This window comes from Sapajus apella, unplaced genomic scaffold, assembly GCF_009761245.1.
Source record: "Sapajus apella isolate SASKATOON/1434 unplaced genomic scaffold, GSC_monkey_1.0 scaffold182, whole genome shotgun sequence".
NCBI classification, from domain to species: Eukaryota; Metazoa; Chordata; class Mammalia; order Primates; family Cebidae; genus Sapajus; species Sapajus apella.
This window is the reverse complement of record NW_022437122.1, coordinates 1,217,297-1,234,589: the sequence shown is the minus strand read 5'-3', so window position 1 is coordinate 1,234,589 and position 17,293 is coordinate 1,217,297. Positions and strand designations below refer to the sequence as shown.

Here is a 17,293-nt window from a genome sequence, read left to right as displayed (position 1 = left end):
GCTTTGCAGGGTTCGGCCTCCATGCCTACCCTCACAGGCTATTGTTGAGTGCTTGCAGCTTATCCAGGCGTATGGTGCAATCTGTCAGTGGCTCTACCATTCTGGGTTTGGAGGATGGTGGCCCTCTTCTCACAGCTCCACTAGGCAGTGCCCCAGTAAGGACTCTGTGTAGAGGGCCCCAATGCCACATTTCCCCTCTGCACTTCCCTAGTGGATGTTCTCCATGAGTGCTATGCACTTGCAGCAGGCTTCTGCCTAACCATCCAGGCTTTTCCATACATTCTCTGAAATCTAGGTGGAGACTCCCAAGCCTCAACTCTTGTACTCTGTGAACTCACAGGCTTAACACCAGGTGGAAGCCACTGAAGCTTATGGTTTGCATCTTCTGAAGCAGAAGCCCGAGCTGTACCTGGGCTCCTTTGAGCCATGGTTGGAGTTGTGGTGGCTGGGATGCAGGAAGCAGTGTCCTGAGGCTGTGCAGGACATTAGGGCCCTGGGCCTGGCCCACAAAACCATTAAGTCCTCCTAGGCCTCCCACCCTGTGATGGGTGGGGCTGCCACAAAGGTCTCTGAAGTGCCTTCATGGGCTTTTCACCATTGTTCCATTATTAGCATTTGGCTCCTTTTTACTTCTGAAAATTTTGCAGCCTGCTTGAATTCTTCCCCTGAAAATCAGCTTTTCTTTTCTACCAGATGGCCAGGCTGCAGGTTTTCCAAAATTGTTTGCTTTGCTTTGCTTTTAAATATGAGTTCCAGTTTCAGGCCATTTCTTTGCTCACACATATGAACATAGGTTCTTAGAAGCATCCAGGTAATCTCTTGAATGCTTTGCTGCTTAGAAATTTCTTCCAAGGCTGGGTTTGTAGCTAATGCCTGTAATCCCAGCACTTTGGGAGGCCAAGGTAGGTGGGTAAGTTGAGGTCAGGAGTTTGAAACCAGCCTGGCCAACATGGTGAAACCCCATCTCTACTAAAAATACAAAAATTAGCCAGTCACGGTGGTGCATGCCTATAATCCCAGCTATTTGGGAGACTGAGGCACAAGAATCACTTCAACCTGGGAGGCGGAGGCTGCAGTAAGCTGAGATCCACTCCGGCTTGGGTGACAGACAAAAAAACAAAAAAACAAATTTCTTCTACCAGATAACCTAAATCATCACTCTCAAGTTTAAAGTTCCACAGATCCCTAGAGCAGGAGCACAGTACAGCCAAGTTCTTCACTAAAGCATAGCAAAAGTGACCTTTACTCCTGTTCCCAGTAAGTTCCTTATTCCTGTATGAGACCTCCTCTGCCTGGTCTTCATTTTCCATATCACTATCAGTATTTTGGTTGCAACAATGTAACAAGTCTCTAGGATGTTACAAAATTTCCGTCATGTTCCTGTCTTCTTCGGAGCCCCCTAGTTCTTCTAACTTCTGCCTGTTACCGAATTCCAAAGCTGCTTCCATGTTTTCAGGTACCTTTATAGCAATGCCCCACTTTTTGATACCAATTTTCTGTATCAGCCTGTTCTTGCATTGCTATAATGAAATACATGAGACTGACTAATTTATGAGAAAAGAGGTTTAATTGGCTCATGGTTCCACAGGCTGTACAGAAAGCATGGCAGCATCTACTTCTGGAGAGGCCTCAGGGAGCTTTTATTCATGGTGGAAGGCAAAGCTAAGGCAGGTATCTTCACATGGCCAGAGCAGGAAGAATAGCGAGAGAGGGAGGAGTTGTTATATACTTTTAAACAACCAGATCTCGTGAGAACTCACTATAGTACCAAGGAGGGATGGTGCTAAACCATTGCTGAGAACTCTGCCCACCATGATCCAATCACCCCCTTCAAGCTCCACCTCCAACACTAGGGATTACATCTCAACATGAGATTTGGTCAGGGAGAACATTCAAACTATATTAACACGAGTATCTGAAATCGTTGTCATCTGGCAAAGTGTTGCTTTTGAAAAGTCTGATGTCAATCTGGTATCATTTCCCTTATAGATGACTTGGTCTTTTCCTCTCTGATTGTCCAAAGGGTTTTTTTCTTCTTCCTTTTAAAATCCAACAATTTTACTAGAACATTTCTCATTGTTGGCCAGCTACGTTGATTTTCCCATGTAAATGGAGTAACTTTTCAGTATATAGTTTTAAGTCTTCTTTTATCGAACAACACTTTTTGTTGCATTATAGTTTTGTAACATTTATTTTTTTCCATTTTTTTTTGTTTAGATACTCCTGTTGTACTTATGTTGAATCTTGTGTGCATGTCTTCTACATCTATCACTTTTTCTCAAATCTTTTAAATCTTTCCTTATTAAAAAATGGTTTTTTTCTTATCGCTTGGTTTTCTTGTAGACTTATTTCTCTTGAAGACTTATTTGCCCATCTAGTTTAATCTTTACCTTCTGAAAGTTTCTCTTTTCATTTCTAATTATTGAGTTCATTTTTCCTTCAGCTCTTCCTTTCATCAAATCATTTCATCTGAGTTTTCAAATCTTAAATTTTGCTGTTCTGTCTCTTAATTTTTAGATGAATGAAAAGTCTGGCATGAAGAAGTAACTGCTTGAGCTGAAGCCAACCCTAATTTGTTAATTTTTAGAGCTCATTTTGGAGTGTTGGATAATGGTCTCTCTTTTGTGAGCACATATTTCTGGCATACTTTCATCATTTATAGGGATGTCATTCTGCACACCAATTCATCTTTTTTAAATTCTTTTAATAATTTTATATGGTATTAAACTATAGTCCTCTACTATTTATCAGACTATTTGAATTGGGACAGAACTGCTTTCCTAACTTCATAGCTTAAGGGCTTCTTTTTCTGTGGTTTTTGAAATAATGAAAAAAATGACTTCAAACTTGCTGTTACTCTTCCTACTTTTAATTAGTCTTTCAAATTTCTTTTTCCCAAATTTCTCCCTCTTCTTCAAATTGAGTTCTATTTCCAGCAGCATCCCCTCACTGGGAGGCTTTCCTGGAAAGGAGCTTTGGCTTATTGGTTTTGAGAATTTATAGAGCTCATACACTGCCAGGAATACTTGAGGGACCTGAGACTCTTTCACAGTGTCTGAAAAGTTAATTTGTTTTCTTTCTAATACGAAGATGTTATGTGCATTTTTCACTCATGAATGTATAGTGGGAATTTCCAGAGGTTACATGATACATAATACTATAACATACATTATTGTATCAGAGGCACCTATGAGAATCTAGCTGTCTTCTATTAAGTTAGATCTTAAAGAGACTTGCACACATTTAAAACAATGCCACTCTTCTCACTAATTTTTTTGGTTCACTTTGGGATATACAGTTATTTTTCATTTATATTAACAAGTTCTGAGTGGGTTAATTATATTCTTTTAAAATGGGTTAAGAAATTCCTGTTTAAATTTCTAGTAAATATCGATAGATGTAATGAACATAAGCACAATCTCTTTGAGGAACTTAATAATTTTTAGAAGAGCAAAGGGGTTCTAAGACAAAAAAGGACTGCTGCATTAGGAGCCACTGCAGTATGTGTGTATATCAGTTCTTCTATATCTTTGTTGATATTTTTTTTTTTTGTCCAGGAGTTCTATCAATTGCTGAGAGTGGGGTGTTGAAGTTCCTACCTATACTTGTAGCGCTGCCTATTTCTCCTTTCAAATGAGTCAATGTTTGCCTTATGTACTCTGAAACTGTTATTTGGTGTGTACATATTTAGGATTGTTATATGTTCTTTGTGAAGTGATCCTTTTATCATTGTGTATTGTCTAGTAATTTTCTTTGCTCTAAACTCTACTTACCTAATATATTTTTTAAAAAGTAATGTTTGCATGATATATCCTTTTCTATTCTTTAACTTTTAACAACTTGTGACATGAGTTTCTTGTAGACAGCATATTATTAATCATGATTTTTAAATCACCTCTTCCAATTGTTTGGTATATTGAGATCACTTGAATTTAAATTATTTGCTGATATGTCAGAGCTTAAATCAGCCATTTTATTACTTGTGCTCTGCTTGCTTTCTGTGCTTCTCCTTCCTCTGTGTTTTTTTTTTTTTTTCCTATTTTCCTGCAGGTTACCTGAACATTTTATTTGATTTTTTTTTTTTTTTTTTGAGACTTGAGTTTCACTCTTGTTGTCCAGGCTGGAGTGCAATGGCTTGGTCTTGACTCATGCAACCTCTGCCTCCTGGGTTCCAGTGATTCTCCTGTCTCAGCCTCCCAAGTAGCTGGATTACAGGCACCCGCCACCACACCTGGCTAATTTTTGTATTTTTAGTATAGACGGGTTTCACCATGTTGGTCAGGCTGGTCTTGAACTCCCGATTTCAGGCAATTCACCCGCCTTGGCTTCCAAAGTGCTGGGATTACAGGCATGAGCCACTGTGCCTGGCCTGCTTGAGCATTTTCCAAAAATCACTTTTGTATAGTTTCCTTAGTGATTATGCTAGGTAGTACATATATCCAAATGTAACTTAGTACAGTCTAACATCTATTGATGTTTTGTTACTTTAATTGAAGTAGAGAAACTTTGCTTCCACAATGTCCTCATACCCTTCCTAGCTCTTAAATATAATTGCCTTAGGTATTTATTCTATATACATTAAACATCAGATCAAATGGTAAACATTTTTTCTTCAACTGTTACATGTAATTTAATAATCTAATGTGGCTAGTCCGTTATATTTACTCATTCCAATGTTCTTTTTCCCTTTCAGCAGTTCCAAGCCATCTTCTGTTATTATTTGCTTTTGTTTACAGAACTCCCTTTACCCATTCTCTGATCAGGTAGTCCCTTATGAACATTTATGCAATAATTATCCACAAAGTACTACAAATTCAGCAGCATTTTAAAAGAACTGTATACCATGACCAAATAGAATTTATTTCAGGAATGCACAGATAGTACTACATATGAAAACCCATCAATGTAATAAACCACATTACAGAAAAAAGAAACCCACACAATCACCTCAATTGAAGCAGAAAAAGTATTTGACAAAATTTAACACTCTTTCATGATAAAAACATGAAACAAACTAGGAATAGAAGGGAACTATCTCAACAAAATAAAAGTCATATATCAAAAACCTGTTACAGCAAACATCACACTCAAATATCATGGTGAAAGACTGAAAGCTTTTCCTCTAAGATCAGGAACAAGGCCAGAATGTCTGCTTTTGCCACTTCTATTCAACATAGTACTAGAAATTTTAGCCACAGCAATTATGCAAAATAAATAAATGGCATCCAAATTGGAAATGAAGTAAAATTATCTGCAAATGACATAATCTTATAAAGAAAATCCTAGAGAGTCCACAAAATACCTATTAAAATTAGTAAGTTCAGCAAAATAGCAGGATACAAAATAAACACATCAAAATCAGTTGCATTTGTATACACTAACAATGAACAATCTAAAAGAAAATTACAAAAACAGTTCCATTTAAAACAACATCAAAAAGAGTAAAATACTTAGAATTAGCCAAAGAAGTGAAAGACTCCTACAATAAAAACTAAAAAAAATTTGCTGAAATAGATTAAAGAATATAAACACATCCTGTGTTCATGGATTGGAAGAATATTGTTAAAATGTTAAAACTACCCAATGTGATCTACAGATTTAGTGGAATCTCTATCAAAAACCCAATGATTTTTTTTTTTTGTAGAAATAAAACAGAGTCACTCTAAAATTCATATGGATTCTCAAGGGATCTTTAATAGCCAAAACAATACTGAAAAATAACAAAGCTGTATAACTCACACTTACTGATTTCAAAACTTACTACAGAGCTATATTAATCCAAACAGCATGGCACTGGCAAAAATACAGACATATGAACCAAAGAGACAAAATAGCCCAGAAATAAGCTCTTGCATATATGGTCAAATTACTTTTTTTTTTTGAGATGGAGTCTTGCTCTGTTGCCCAGGCTGGAGTGTAGTGGTGCGATTTTGGCTCACTGCAACCTCTGCCTCCCAGGTTCAAGCAATTCTCGTGCCTCAGCCTCCTGAATAGCTGGGAACACAGGTGCATGTCCAGCTAATTTTTGTACTTTTAGTAGAGATGGAGTTTTGCCATGTTGGCCCGACTAGTGTTGAACTCCTGTCCTCAAGTGATCTGCCTGCCTCGGCCTTCCAAAGTGCTGGGATTGCAGGTATGAGCTACCCATGAGCCGCCATGCCCAGACATTTTTTTTTTTTTTTTTTTGAGAGAGGGTCTCCTTATGTTGCCAGGCTGGTCTTGAACTCCTGGGCTCCAGCAATCTTCCTGCCTCAGCTTCCCTAGTAGCTGGGATTAGAGGCCCATACCACCACATCCAGTTCCAAATAACTTTTGATAAGGGTGTCAAGACCGAAACAATACAGTCCTTTTCAACAAGTAGTGCTGGGAAAACTGGACATCCACATGCAAAATAATGAGGTTGGACCCTTACCTAATGTCATGTAAAAAAAATGAATTTAAAATGGTTGAGAGACCTAAATGTAAAACCTAAAGCAATAAAACTATTAGGGGGAAACAAAACAAAACAGGGCAAAAACTTCACAATATTGGATTTCGCAGTGATTTTTTGGAAATGGTAACAAAAAAGAAATAGAAAATTGGACTTCTTGAAAATTTTAAAAAGTTGTGCATCAAAAGACACAGTCAACAGAGTAAAAAAGCAACCCATAGAATGGGAGAAAATATTTGCAAATCACATCTTTAATAAGGATTTTACATCCAGAATATATAGAGAACTCATAAAACTCAACAACAAAATACAACCCAACTGAAAAAATGAGCAAAGGACTTGAATAGACATTTATCCAAAGCAGATACATGAAAGGGCAATAGGCAGATGAAAAGATGCTCAATATCACTAGTCATTAGGGGAATGCAAATCAAAACTACAATGAGATACCACTTCACATCCATTAGGAAGGCTGTTATCAAACATACGCAGAAAATAACAAGTGTTGGCAAGGATGTGGAGAAACTTAAACCCTAGTGCACTGTTGGTGGGAACATACAGTGGTACAGTCACTGTGGAAAACTGTGGTGGTTCCTCAAAAATTTAAACACAGGATTACCATATGATCCAGCAATTCCACTTACTGGCTGTATACCCAAAGGAACTGAAGTAGGGTCTTGAAGAGATATCTGTATACCCATGTTCATAGCAGCATAATTTGCAAGAGCTAAAACATATAAGCAACCCACGTGTCTATTGACAGATGAATAGATAAGCAAAATGTGGTATATACATGCAATGGAATGCTATTCCCCTTTAAAGTGGAAGGAAACTTTGCATTATACTACAACATGGATGAACTTTGAAGACATTTTGCTAAGTGAAATAAACCAGTAACAAAAGACAAATACTGTATTATTCCACTTATATAAAGTATTTAGAGTAGTTAAAATGAGAGACACAAAATAGAATGGTGTCACCAGGGGCTGGTGTGTTCGAGGAATGGGGAGTTCTTGTTTAATAGGTATAACGTTTCAGTTTTACAAAATGATGAGTTAAATACATGGATGGTGGTAACGGCTGTACAACATGTATGAATGTACTTAATAACACTCGACTATATACTTAAACATGAATAAAATGATGTTTTTATATATATTTTACTACAGTAAAAAAAATTGAAAATACATGAACAAGCACTAGAGAAAAGAAACACAAATTGCTCAAAACATGTAATAACACAGTTGAGGTACTATCTCATACGAAATGGATCTGGCAAAAATCAAAAAGTCAGTCAATACTAAGTGTTGACAAGGACACAGAGCAGTGGGAACTCTCATTTACTGCTGTTGGGAATATGAATTGGTACAATTATTTTGAGAAATAATTTGTCATTACATAGGAAACTGAAATTGTCCATACCCTAAAGTTCACAAATTCTACTCTTAGCTACAAAGCCTACAGAAACTCTTGCACATGTACACTCAGAGACATGTGAAAATATGAACAACCCAAATGCCCATCACAAGTAAAAGAGGCAATCTGTGGAATATTCACACAATGGAAGCCATACAGCAGTGAACACAAGCCACAGCTTCCACATCATTATGGAGAAATGTGAATAGCATGTTGAACAGAAAAGGCAAGTCACAAGAGAATACACATTGCATTGTTCAATTTATGTAAAGTTTATAAATGGGCAAAATCAAGAACTATGTTAAGATAGAATTATGAAGAAATACACATAAGTTATAGTGGAAGAACTGAGAGAGAGCAGGGAAGTTTGTCTTATTAGTCTACTAGGGGCTCCATAATGAAGTAGCACAGACTGGGTGGCCTAAACCACAGAAATTTACTGTCTCATGGCTCTGGAGGCCAGAAGTCTAAGATCAATGTGTCTCCAGGTTGGTTCTTTCTGAGGCCTCACTTCTTGGCTTGTAGATGATAATTTTCTCTTTGTGTCTCCACATAGTCTTCCCTTTGTCCATGTTTGTGTTTCAGTCTCTTCTCTTTTTTTAAAAACTTGAGACAGGGTCTCCCTCTGTCACCCAGGCTGGAGTGCAGTGGTGCGATCTCTGCTTACTGCAACCTCCACATCCCAGGCTCAAGTGATCCCACCTCAGCCTCCCAAGTAGTCAGGACCACAGGCAAGAGCCACCATGCCCAGCAATTTTTTTGTTGTTTTGTAGAGACTGAGTTTCACCATGTTGCCCAGGCTGGTCTCAAACTCCTGGCCTCCAGTTATCTGCATGCTTTGGTTTTCCAAAATGCTGGGATTACAGGCATGAGCCACTGTGTCTGGTGTCAATCACCTCTTCTTATAAGAACACCAGTCAGATTGGAATCGTGACCGCCTAAATGATGTCATTTCACTTTACCCCTTTAAAGACCCTACCTCCAAAGACGATCACATTCTGAGGTACTGGGGTTAGGACTTCAACATATGAATTTTATGGGGGATACATTCAGTCCATAATACTTCCCCATCTCTTTGGACTGTGTGGTAGTCAGATAGATGAATTTAATTATATTTAACAAAAAAGTTAATTAGCGTTCTGTTCCAAGAAAACAGAGCTGAGTTTTGAAGGACATGTTCAATATTAATCTTCCAGCATTGTATGTAAGGAATGAAAGTGTGGACTGAAGGAGGTATCTAGATGGTAGACAGTGCCAAACTTAATTAGGGTGAAAACAGAGGTACAGAAGATGTGGTGGACAAGCACTGCTGTAGGTATGGATATGCACTAGACTTGTGTCTTAGTCCACCTGTCCTGCTGTAACAGAATATCTGAGACTGGGTAGCTTATCAACAACAGAAATTTATTTTTCACAGTTCTGGAGATTGGGAAGGCCAAGATCCAAGATGCCAGCCTTTAGTGAAGTTTGCTAGCTGTTTCCAAAATGATGCCTGCAATGCTGCATCCTCCAGAGGGGTGGAATGCTGTGTCCTTACATGACAGAGATGGAAGGACAAAAAAGGACCACATTTTTTCTGTCAAGTCTTTTTATAATAGCATTAATCAATGTATGAGAGTACAGACCCCGTGACCTAAACACCTCCTTAAAGCCATACCTCCCTAACACTATTGCATTGAGGATTAAGTTCCCAACACATGAATTTTGGGGTACATATTCAGATTGTAACATTCCATGTCTGACCCCAAATTTATGTCTTACTTGTAAAATACATTCATTCCATCCCTTTGCCCCTAAAGCCTTAACTTGTCCAGTAACAACTCAAAGCTAAAGTACACAGTCCCATCTAAATCAGATATGGGTGAGACTCAAAGTAAGAGTCATCCCGAGGCAAACTGTTCTCTAGCTGTGCGCCTGTGAAATCAAACAAGTTATATGCTTCCAAAATACAATGGTGGAACAGGCACAGGACAGACATTCCCATTCCAAAAGGGAGCAACAGAAAAGAAGGAGTAAGAGGTCCCATGTAAGTCCAAAACGTAACAGGACAAACATTAAATCTTTTTTTTTTTTTAATTTCAACTTTTTTTTGAGACAGGGTCTTGCTCTGTCACCCAGGCTGGAGTGCAGTGTGTATATAATCATAGTTCGCTGCAACCTTGAACTTTTGGGCTCAAGCAATCCTCCTGCTTCAGCCTCTCACATAGCTAGGACTACATGTCTGTGCCATTCTGCCAAGCTAATTTTTTTTATTTTCGTAGAGATGGGGTCTCACTATGTTGCCCAGGCTGGTTTCAAACTCCTGCCTCAAGGAATCCTCCCTCCTGGGCTTCCCAGTGGGTTGGAATTACACATGCAAGCTACTGTACCCAGCCCAACATTAAATCTTGAAGCATGAGCATAATCTTTGACTCTGTGTCCTACCTTACAAGTACATTGGGTTATAGGTTAGGTCCCATGGCCTCAGGCAGGCCCACCCACATGGCTTTAATGGGTACAGCCCATGCTTAGCTTCCATGCACTGAAATAGCATGCTCTCAGCTTTCCCAGGCTGGCACTGTATACTGGTGCTTCCATACTTCTGGGGTCTCTGGGGTAGCCCCACTCCTATAACGTCACTAGGCATTGCCCTAGTGGGGGCTTTCTGCAGAGAATTTGCCCTTGCAGTAGTTCTCTGCCTGGGCCCACTGAGGCATTCCTTGAAATCTAGGTGAAGGAAGCCAAGACTCCACAGCTCTTGCACTCTGCACACCTGCAGAATTAAGCACCACGTGGATGTGCCGAGGCTCACTGCTCGTACCTTCCAGAGCAGTGCCCTAGCTGCACCTGGGCCTGCTTGAATCAGAGCTGGGGTGGCCAAGGAGCACTGTGCCAGAGTGCAGGGTGCAGAGACCCAGGGTGGCTCTCAGCAGTGAGCACTCAGGTCCCATGGGCACCCTGGGCCCCTTCTCAAAATTCTTCTGTCCCCAAGACCCTGGCACTCCGGGCTTTTGATGGGCATGGTTGCCCCTTCCCCATGTACCAAGATGTCCAGAATACCGTTGGGGTCACTCTCCCATTGTCTTGATAAATAGCATGTGGCTTTCTTCTATCCATACTAATCTTATTAAATCGTGGCCTGGCCACAGCCTGTGTGCTATCTTCTAAACACTTTTTTTTTTTTTTTTAGATGGAGTCTCGTTCTGTTGTCTAGGCTGGAGTGCAGTGACACGTCTCGGCTCACTGCAACCTTTGCCTTCTGGGTTCAAGTGATTCTCTTGCCTCAGCCTCCCAAATAGCTGAGGTTACAGGCATTTAGTAGAGATGGTGTTTCACAATGTTGGTCAGGCTGATTTTGAACTCCTGACCTCAAGTGATCTACCCGCCTCGGCCTCCCAAAGTGCTGGGATTACAGGCATGAGCCGCCATGCCTGGCCCTAAACATTCTTCTTTTTTTTTTGAAACAGAGTCTCACTCTGCCACCCAACCCAGCTCACTGCAACCTCTGCCTCCCACGTTCAAGTGATTCTCCTACCTCAGCCTCCAAAGTAGCTGGGATTACAGGTGCCTGCCACCACGCTCAGCTAATTTTTGTATTTTTAGTAGAGACAGGGTTTCGCCATGTTGGCCAGGCTGATCTCGAACTCCTGATCTCAAGTGATCTGCCTGCCTTAGCCTCCCAAAGTGCTGGAAGTATAGGTGTGAGAATAAAAAGTATATACTTTTTATTCTTTACATGGCTGGACCAAGAATTGTCCAAATCTTTATGTTCTGCTTCCCTTTGAATTATAAATTATGTCTTTAAATCATTTCTCTTCTCCCATTTTAGCATAAGCAGTTAGGAGAAACCGTACAGCATTCTGAACACTTTCTTGCTTGGACTTTTCTTCTGCCAAATATTCTAGTTGATTGCTTCTAAGTTCTGCCCCTTACAAAGTCCTAGAACATGGACACGGACATAATTCAGCCATGTTCTTTGTCAGTTTGTAACAAAAGATGGTCTTTCCCCCAGTTTCCAATGATATTCTCATTTCTATGACCTTATCAGAATGGTCTTTACTGTCCGTATTTTTACTTATGCAGTTTCTTGGAAGAATGAGACTTTCCCTACAGCTCTCTTCTTCTGAGCTCTCACCAGAATCACCCTTAATGCTCCACTCATGGCAATACAAGCTTTTTCCTGCTTTCATTTCAAAACTCTTCTAGCCTCAACCCATTACCCAGTTCCAAAGCCGCTTCCACATTTTTAGGTATTTGTTTTAGCTACACCCCACTCTGGTACCAATCTCTGTCTTGGTGCCTTTTGTGCCGCTATAACAGAACAGCATAGGCTGGGCAACTTAAACAACAGACATTTATTCTCACAGTTCTGGAGGCTGGATAGGTCAAGCTCAAGGCACTGCCATCTGGTGAGGGTTGCTCTCTGCTTCCAAGATGGTGCCTTGTATGCTGTGTCCTCACATGACTAAGTGAAAGGGCAAAAGAAAGAATCCCCTCCATCAGTTCTTTTAATTATGACATTAATTCATTCATGAGGGTGGTACTCTCATGACCTCCTAAAAGCCTGCACCTTCCTACTCTGTTGCATTGGGAATTAAGTTTCCAACACATGAATTCTAAGGGATAAGCAGCGCGACTCCTAGAGGGACGAATGACTGAATAATAATTCCTGTGTGTCCCCTGAATTAGCAGAGGGCCAAGCAGAACAGGCAAAGACATGTTGCTGAAAGCGTATGTTTCGTATTTGTCACTTACAATTGCATTGTAACTCTACTGTGAGCATACAGGATAGTCTTAGAAAATAATTGATCACCTAATCTAAACCTACCAAAATTAATTCAGGAAATGTCACCTACTAGTCCTGGAAATACTGAGTTTGATATTAGGTTGAACCACATGGAATGGCCAATGCTTGATCATTTTTTTACCAAAAAAAAAAAAAAAAAAGGCCAATCCCTATGGTTCAACCTAAGTGAAAAGCCTGAGTAGTTTCTTTCTTTCTTTCTTTCTTTTTTTTTTGAGACAAGTCTCACTCTGTCACCCAGGCTGCAGTGCAATGGTGTGAATAGCTCACTGCAACCTTTGCCTCCCAGGTTCAAGCGATTCTCCTACCTCAGCTTCCCGAGTAGCTGGGACTACAGGTGGTCACCACCACGCCAGGCTAATTTGTATTTTTAGTAGAGATGGGGTTTCACCATATTGGCCGGGTTGTTCTCAAATTCCTGACCTTGTGATCCACCCACCTCGGCCTCCCAAAGTGTTGGGATTACAGGCGTGAGCCACTGTGCCTAGCCTGTTTTCATTTTTAAGAGGAGACAAAAATGATACAGCAACTCATTAAATCAAAACCAGAGGCTACTGTCAGACCCCACTGTAAGGGTCAGGTAAGTAGGAGCCCATCCCCAAAACGTAATTTCTCTCTAAAATAGGCAATCTCAAGAGTAAAATATTTTCTCATTTTAATCAAGAAAGCCAAGAGACAAGGGCTTAGCAGGCTTCTCTTACTATATAAATTTCAGTGCATGTATGAAACTTTTTTGTTGCAAAAGGTTTTACGACATTTAAGTCTTATTGGGACATTATTTTTAGTGACTGGAGGGCTTAGAACAAAGGCTTGTCAAACTCCAATACTGAATGGCCCCATTGTGATTACTTATAAATCAGTTTTATTGTCAGTGTTGGGCTAATCAGAGATTAGCTCATGCCTAAAAGCATAACTAAAAAAAATGATGCACCACTGAGGAACAGGGTTTTGTTGAATTTTTCTCCTGCCACTTTATCTGCAAACAATTTGCACCCACCTGGCATTGAGAAAAGCTCTCTTAGGTAACACACTAATCTTGTGCCATTCATAAAAAGCATCACAGAGAATGTTGTTCTTGAAATATATTAATATATTTCAATGAAAATATATTGATGCTTGTTAACTTGAAACAACAATGAAGATCCTATGAGTAAGCTGTCATTTTTAAATTGATCCCCCAAATTACATGGGGGCCGTCAGATGTCACGAACTTGGGGTTACACTCGCCTACATTATACTGTCCCCGGATATTTTTTCAGACATCTGGAGACTAGCCTGAAATAACACCCAATCATATCAGCAAGTGTTCTCCATTTAAGAGAAAATAGAGAAACTTGATCTCTATTGAATTATAATATATGGTGTTTTTCATGGAATCCAGTGATGAAGCAAATACTTTTTCTCAGATAAGACTGGGAAGCTGATTGAAGATATGACTAAGTAACTCAGCATAGATTTTGAGTTACATAAATAAATGGAGCAAGCTCTACCACCAGCAGCAATTTGTCTCAAAGGGCATTAGTAAGCTCTCTGAAGAAAAGGCCAGGGAGAGGAGCACTACACACTGGGGTCTGTCGGGGGGAAAATTGGGGAGGGACAGCAGTGGGTGGGGAGTTGGGGAGAGATAGCATGGGGAGAAATGCCAGATATAGGTGATGGGGAGGAAGGCAGCAAATCACACTGCCATGTGTGTACCTATGCAACAATCTTGCATGTTCTTCACATGTACCCCAAAACCTAAAATGCAGTAAAAAAAAAAAAAACACAACAGTGTCAAGACATCATGTACTTCCTCTGAGTGTGATATACTAGACAGCGTCATATGATAGAAATAGAGCTGGCTCAGCCTTTTCCAGAGGACAGATGTGTGGTATTTTCACTAAATATGGACAGCACAGTGCTCTCTAATGCCATCATAAAATGTAGAGCTAAAGGGACCTCAAAGTCCCTGAGAAGGCACTTTGACTGGGTAGCCTTGCCAGGTGGAGTCCTAGAGGCAGGCAACATCAGCAGGGAGGAAGGCACAGCATCAGACTCCTTATCTCACATCATAGTTACGATTAAGACTTCTCAGGTCAGGTGTGGGAGGATCACTTGAGCTCAGGAGTTCAAGACAAGCCTGGGTAATATGGCAAAACTCTATCTTTACAAAAAAAATACAAAAAATTATGTGGATGTGGTGGCGTGTGCCTGTAGTCCCATCTACTCAGGAGGCTGAGGTGGGAGGATCGCTTGAGGCTGGGAGCGGAGGTTATAGTGTGCCAAGATCATGCCACTGCATTGCAGCTTGGGCTACAGAGCAAGACCCCATCTCAAAAAAATAAATGAATTTTTCAACCTTATCACTTCTCCCACTATGTGAGATTTCTATCCTCCGGGCTACAAAGAACTCCTCATCCAAATATGGGAAGGCAAGAATCTTGCCAGCATGGAGATTTTCCTCGGCTATTCCTCTTAGAACTCACCTCTCCCAGTCCCTCAGTGTTTGGTCATGCTGCTGAACTGAGGGAAGTCATCTGTACTAACTAGAGCTTAGCTCACTGCCTCAGCTGACAACTTAATCTACCTGTCAGGATAATCTAAGAGCAAAATTTTGTCTTTATCATCAGATGTCCTAGAGCATCAAAGTAAAGAAGTACAAAACTAGGGTTATAGGCTGTTCTTTTTACTTTTATTCAAATACAATACTTGTATATAGCTTGATTAATTTCCCTTGTCATATCTCTTCTTTCAGGTTTCAGGCTTAGATTGTTAGACGTGCAGTGCTATGGTCACATTATGACTATTCTCTAAGTTGAAACAAGTATTTCAGATGCACAGGCAAATAGCGGACTCGCCAAAAGACCTGTGGGTCACTTGCCCAAATGAGGCCGATTGAGATAAGAACAAATATCTTTTTTTGGTAAAAACTCTATTTTTATAATGTACCTTTGGATAAAATGCAATTGTTTCATCCCCTTCTTCCCCAGGCCAGGCACTTGAAAATAAGACATTTCAGGGATGGGCAACCCAGTTCATTAATATCCATTGGATTTGATTTCCCAAGAAAATTAAAACCGTGTGAAAGAACACTGGATTTAGCATTTGGCATTAGAGTTAGTGAGACTGATAATGACTGAGATATTTTTGATGTGCTAGGGGTTAATTGACAAATGAAGGAACTGGAGAAATTTCATTTGTTCTAAATTAGTCTTGCTTCCCCTGAAATTCCATCTTTAAGTAATAACTTCTTTAGTTTGAATTAGTCTGATTAGTATCACCTTTATTGGGAAGAACTATTATCCTCTATGTGGCTTGGCCTCTGGTTTCTCCACATATTAATTTAAATAAAAGTATGGCTTCAATTGCTAATTGATGGTTTAGCTTACAAGGAACTAGTTTAGGCAGTCACCCTTCTTATGAGGCTAGTTACGGCTAATGTAACCTGTATGGTCAACTTCAGTTTAAAAATCTTAATTGTCATAAAAAAGCAGCCAAATATAGAGCTTTTATTTGGCAAGTGGATCGATGGGGTAGCAGATTTGAGGCCAGGGCCAGGCTGCTCACGCTAATACACCATCAGCACAAACAGTGGCCCAGCCCTGGCTTCCTCCAGCTCCAAGAGTCGCCTCTGCAGAGTGACTGTGGCACCTGAGAGAGCAGGGCTGGCACAGAACCCCTGCCCTACACAAATGTCCCTGCGGAGTCCCTGGGAGGACAGAGGCAAGCCCTGCTTCTTAGCAAGTTCCCACACTTTCTGCCTCTGATCCCACTTCCTCTGTAAAGATGCTGTTTGGCTCAGCAGCAACTCAAGGGAGTGGGAATAAGGCTTCATGTGTTGAGAACTGCTCCTGCCTCCTTTTGACAGTCAAGGCTGGCAAGGTTGTTTGGAAATCTGACAAAGGGCAAGTCTACTTTCTACAAGTAAAAAATGCCAACCACTTCACAGTCACCCCATTAAAGTAAAACTAAATCTCTCTGAAAAATAATATGCTTTGAAACTCTTTGTTACATTCATAAAAAGAAAAGGAAAAACAAAAATTTCAAAGTTTAAAAAAAAACCCTTTAAAAATATTGTAGCAATAGCCTTCTTAGTAACAAATACAAAACAGTTTAAGACACTTGGTGACTTTCTTAGTCATTTGCTGGGGAATGGATACACAATGAAGTTTTACTACTAAAGTTAGGTATTTGGTAAAAACTCTAGGAAGAGTTCCATCAAGAAAATGGTTATTTTGGAAAAACAAGTTATGATTTTTTCTAAAATGTCAAAAGAAATAAAAATGTAAACACCATATATTAAAATGTTAATACAATATTAACTCAGTCAAATAAATAAAAGAAAGTGGCACCAACTTTATGGCAATTGTTCAAAACAAAAATGTAGTTCAAGGAAATTTTAAAATAAATAATTGGTTCAAATTGGGATGGCCATTCTCAGCACAAACCAACAACATTTTAAATAAAGTGCTATGAGAAAAAGCAGTCCCACAAACTTCAACTTATTCGCATATGAACAGAGATACTATCTGGATCTTTAGGTCTGAAATATTCACCACGAGGGAAAGCTAGAGGCCAGGCTTAGGGCCATCATTTGTCATTTTTCTTTTTTCTTCCAGCGTGTGCTTAAATATTTTCTTCAGGGTGTTGTAAACTAATGGTCCATTTTCAGAATCAAAATTAAC

General features: G+C 39.8%; 1 protein-coding gene and 1 pseudogene across 4 annotated transcripts in view; both read right to left on the bottom strand.

The window, feature by feature from the left end:
• Positions 1-16,443, bottom strand: part of LOC116543152 — a 27,726-nt pseudogene extending 11,283 nt beyond the window's left edge.
• PTPDC1 (protein tyrosine phosphatase domain containing 1) overlaps positions 15,284-17,293 on the bottom strand; it is a 70,982-nt gene continuing 68,972 nt past the window's right edge. For all 4 annotated transcript variants that reach the window (XM_032268507.1, XM_032268508.1, XM_032268506.1 and 1 more), the window contains one exon: positions 15,284-17,293. In XM_032268507.1, coding sequence (XP_032124398.1) covers positions 17,177-17,293 — 117 coding nt within the window. In that variant the 3' untranslated portion in view covers positions 15,284-17,176.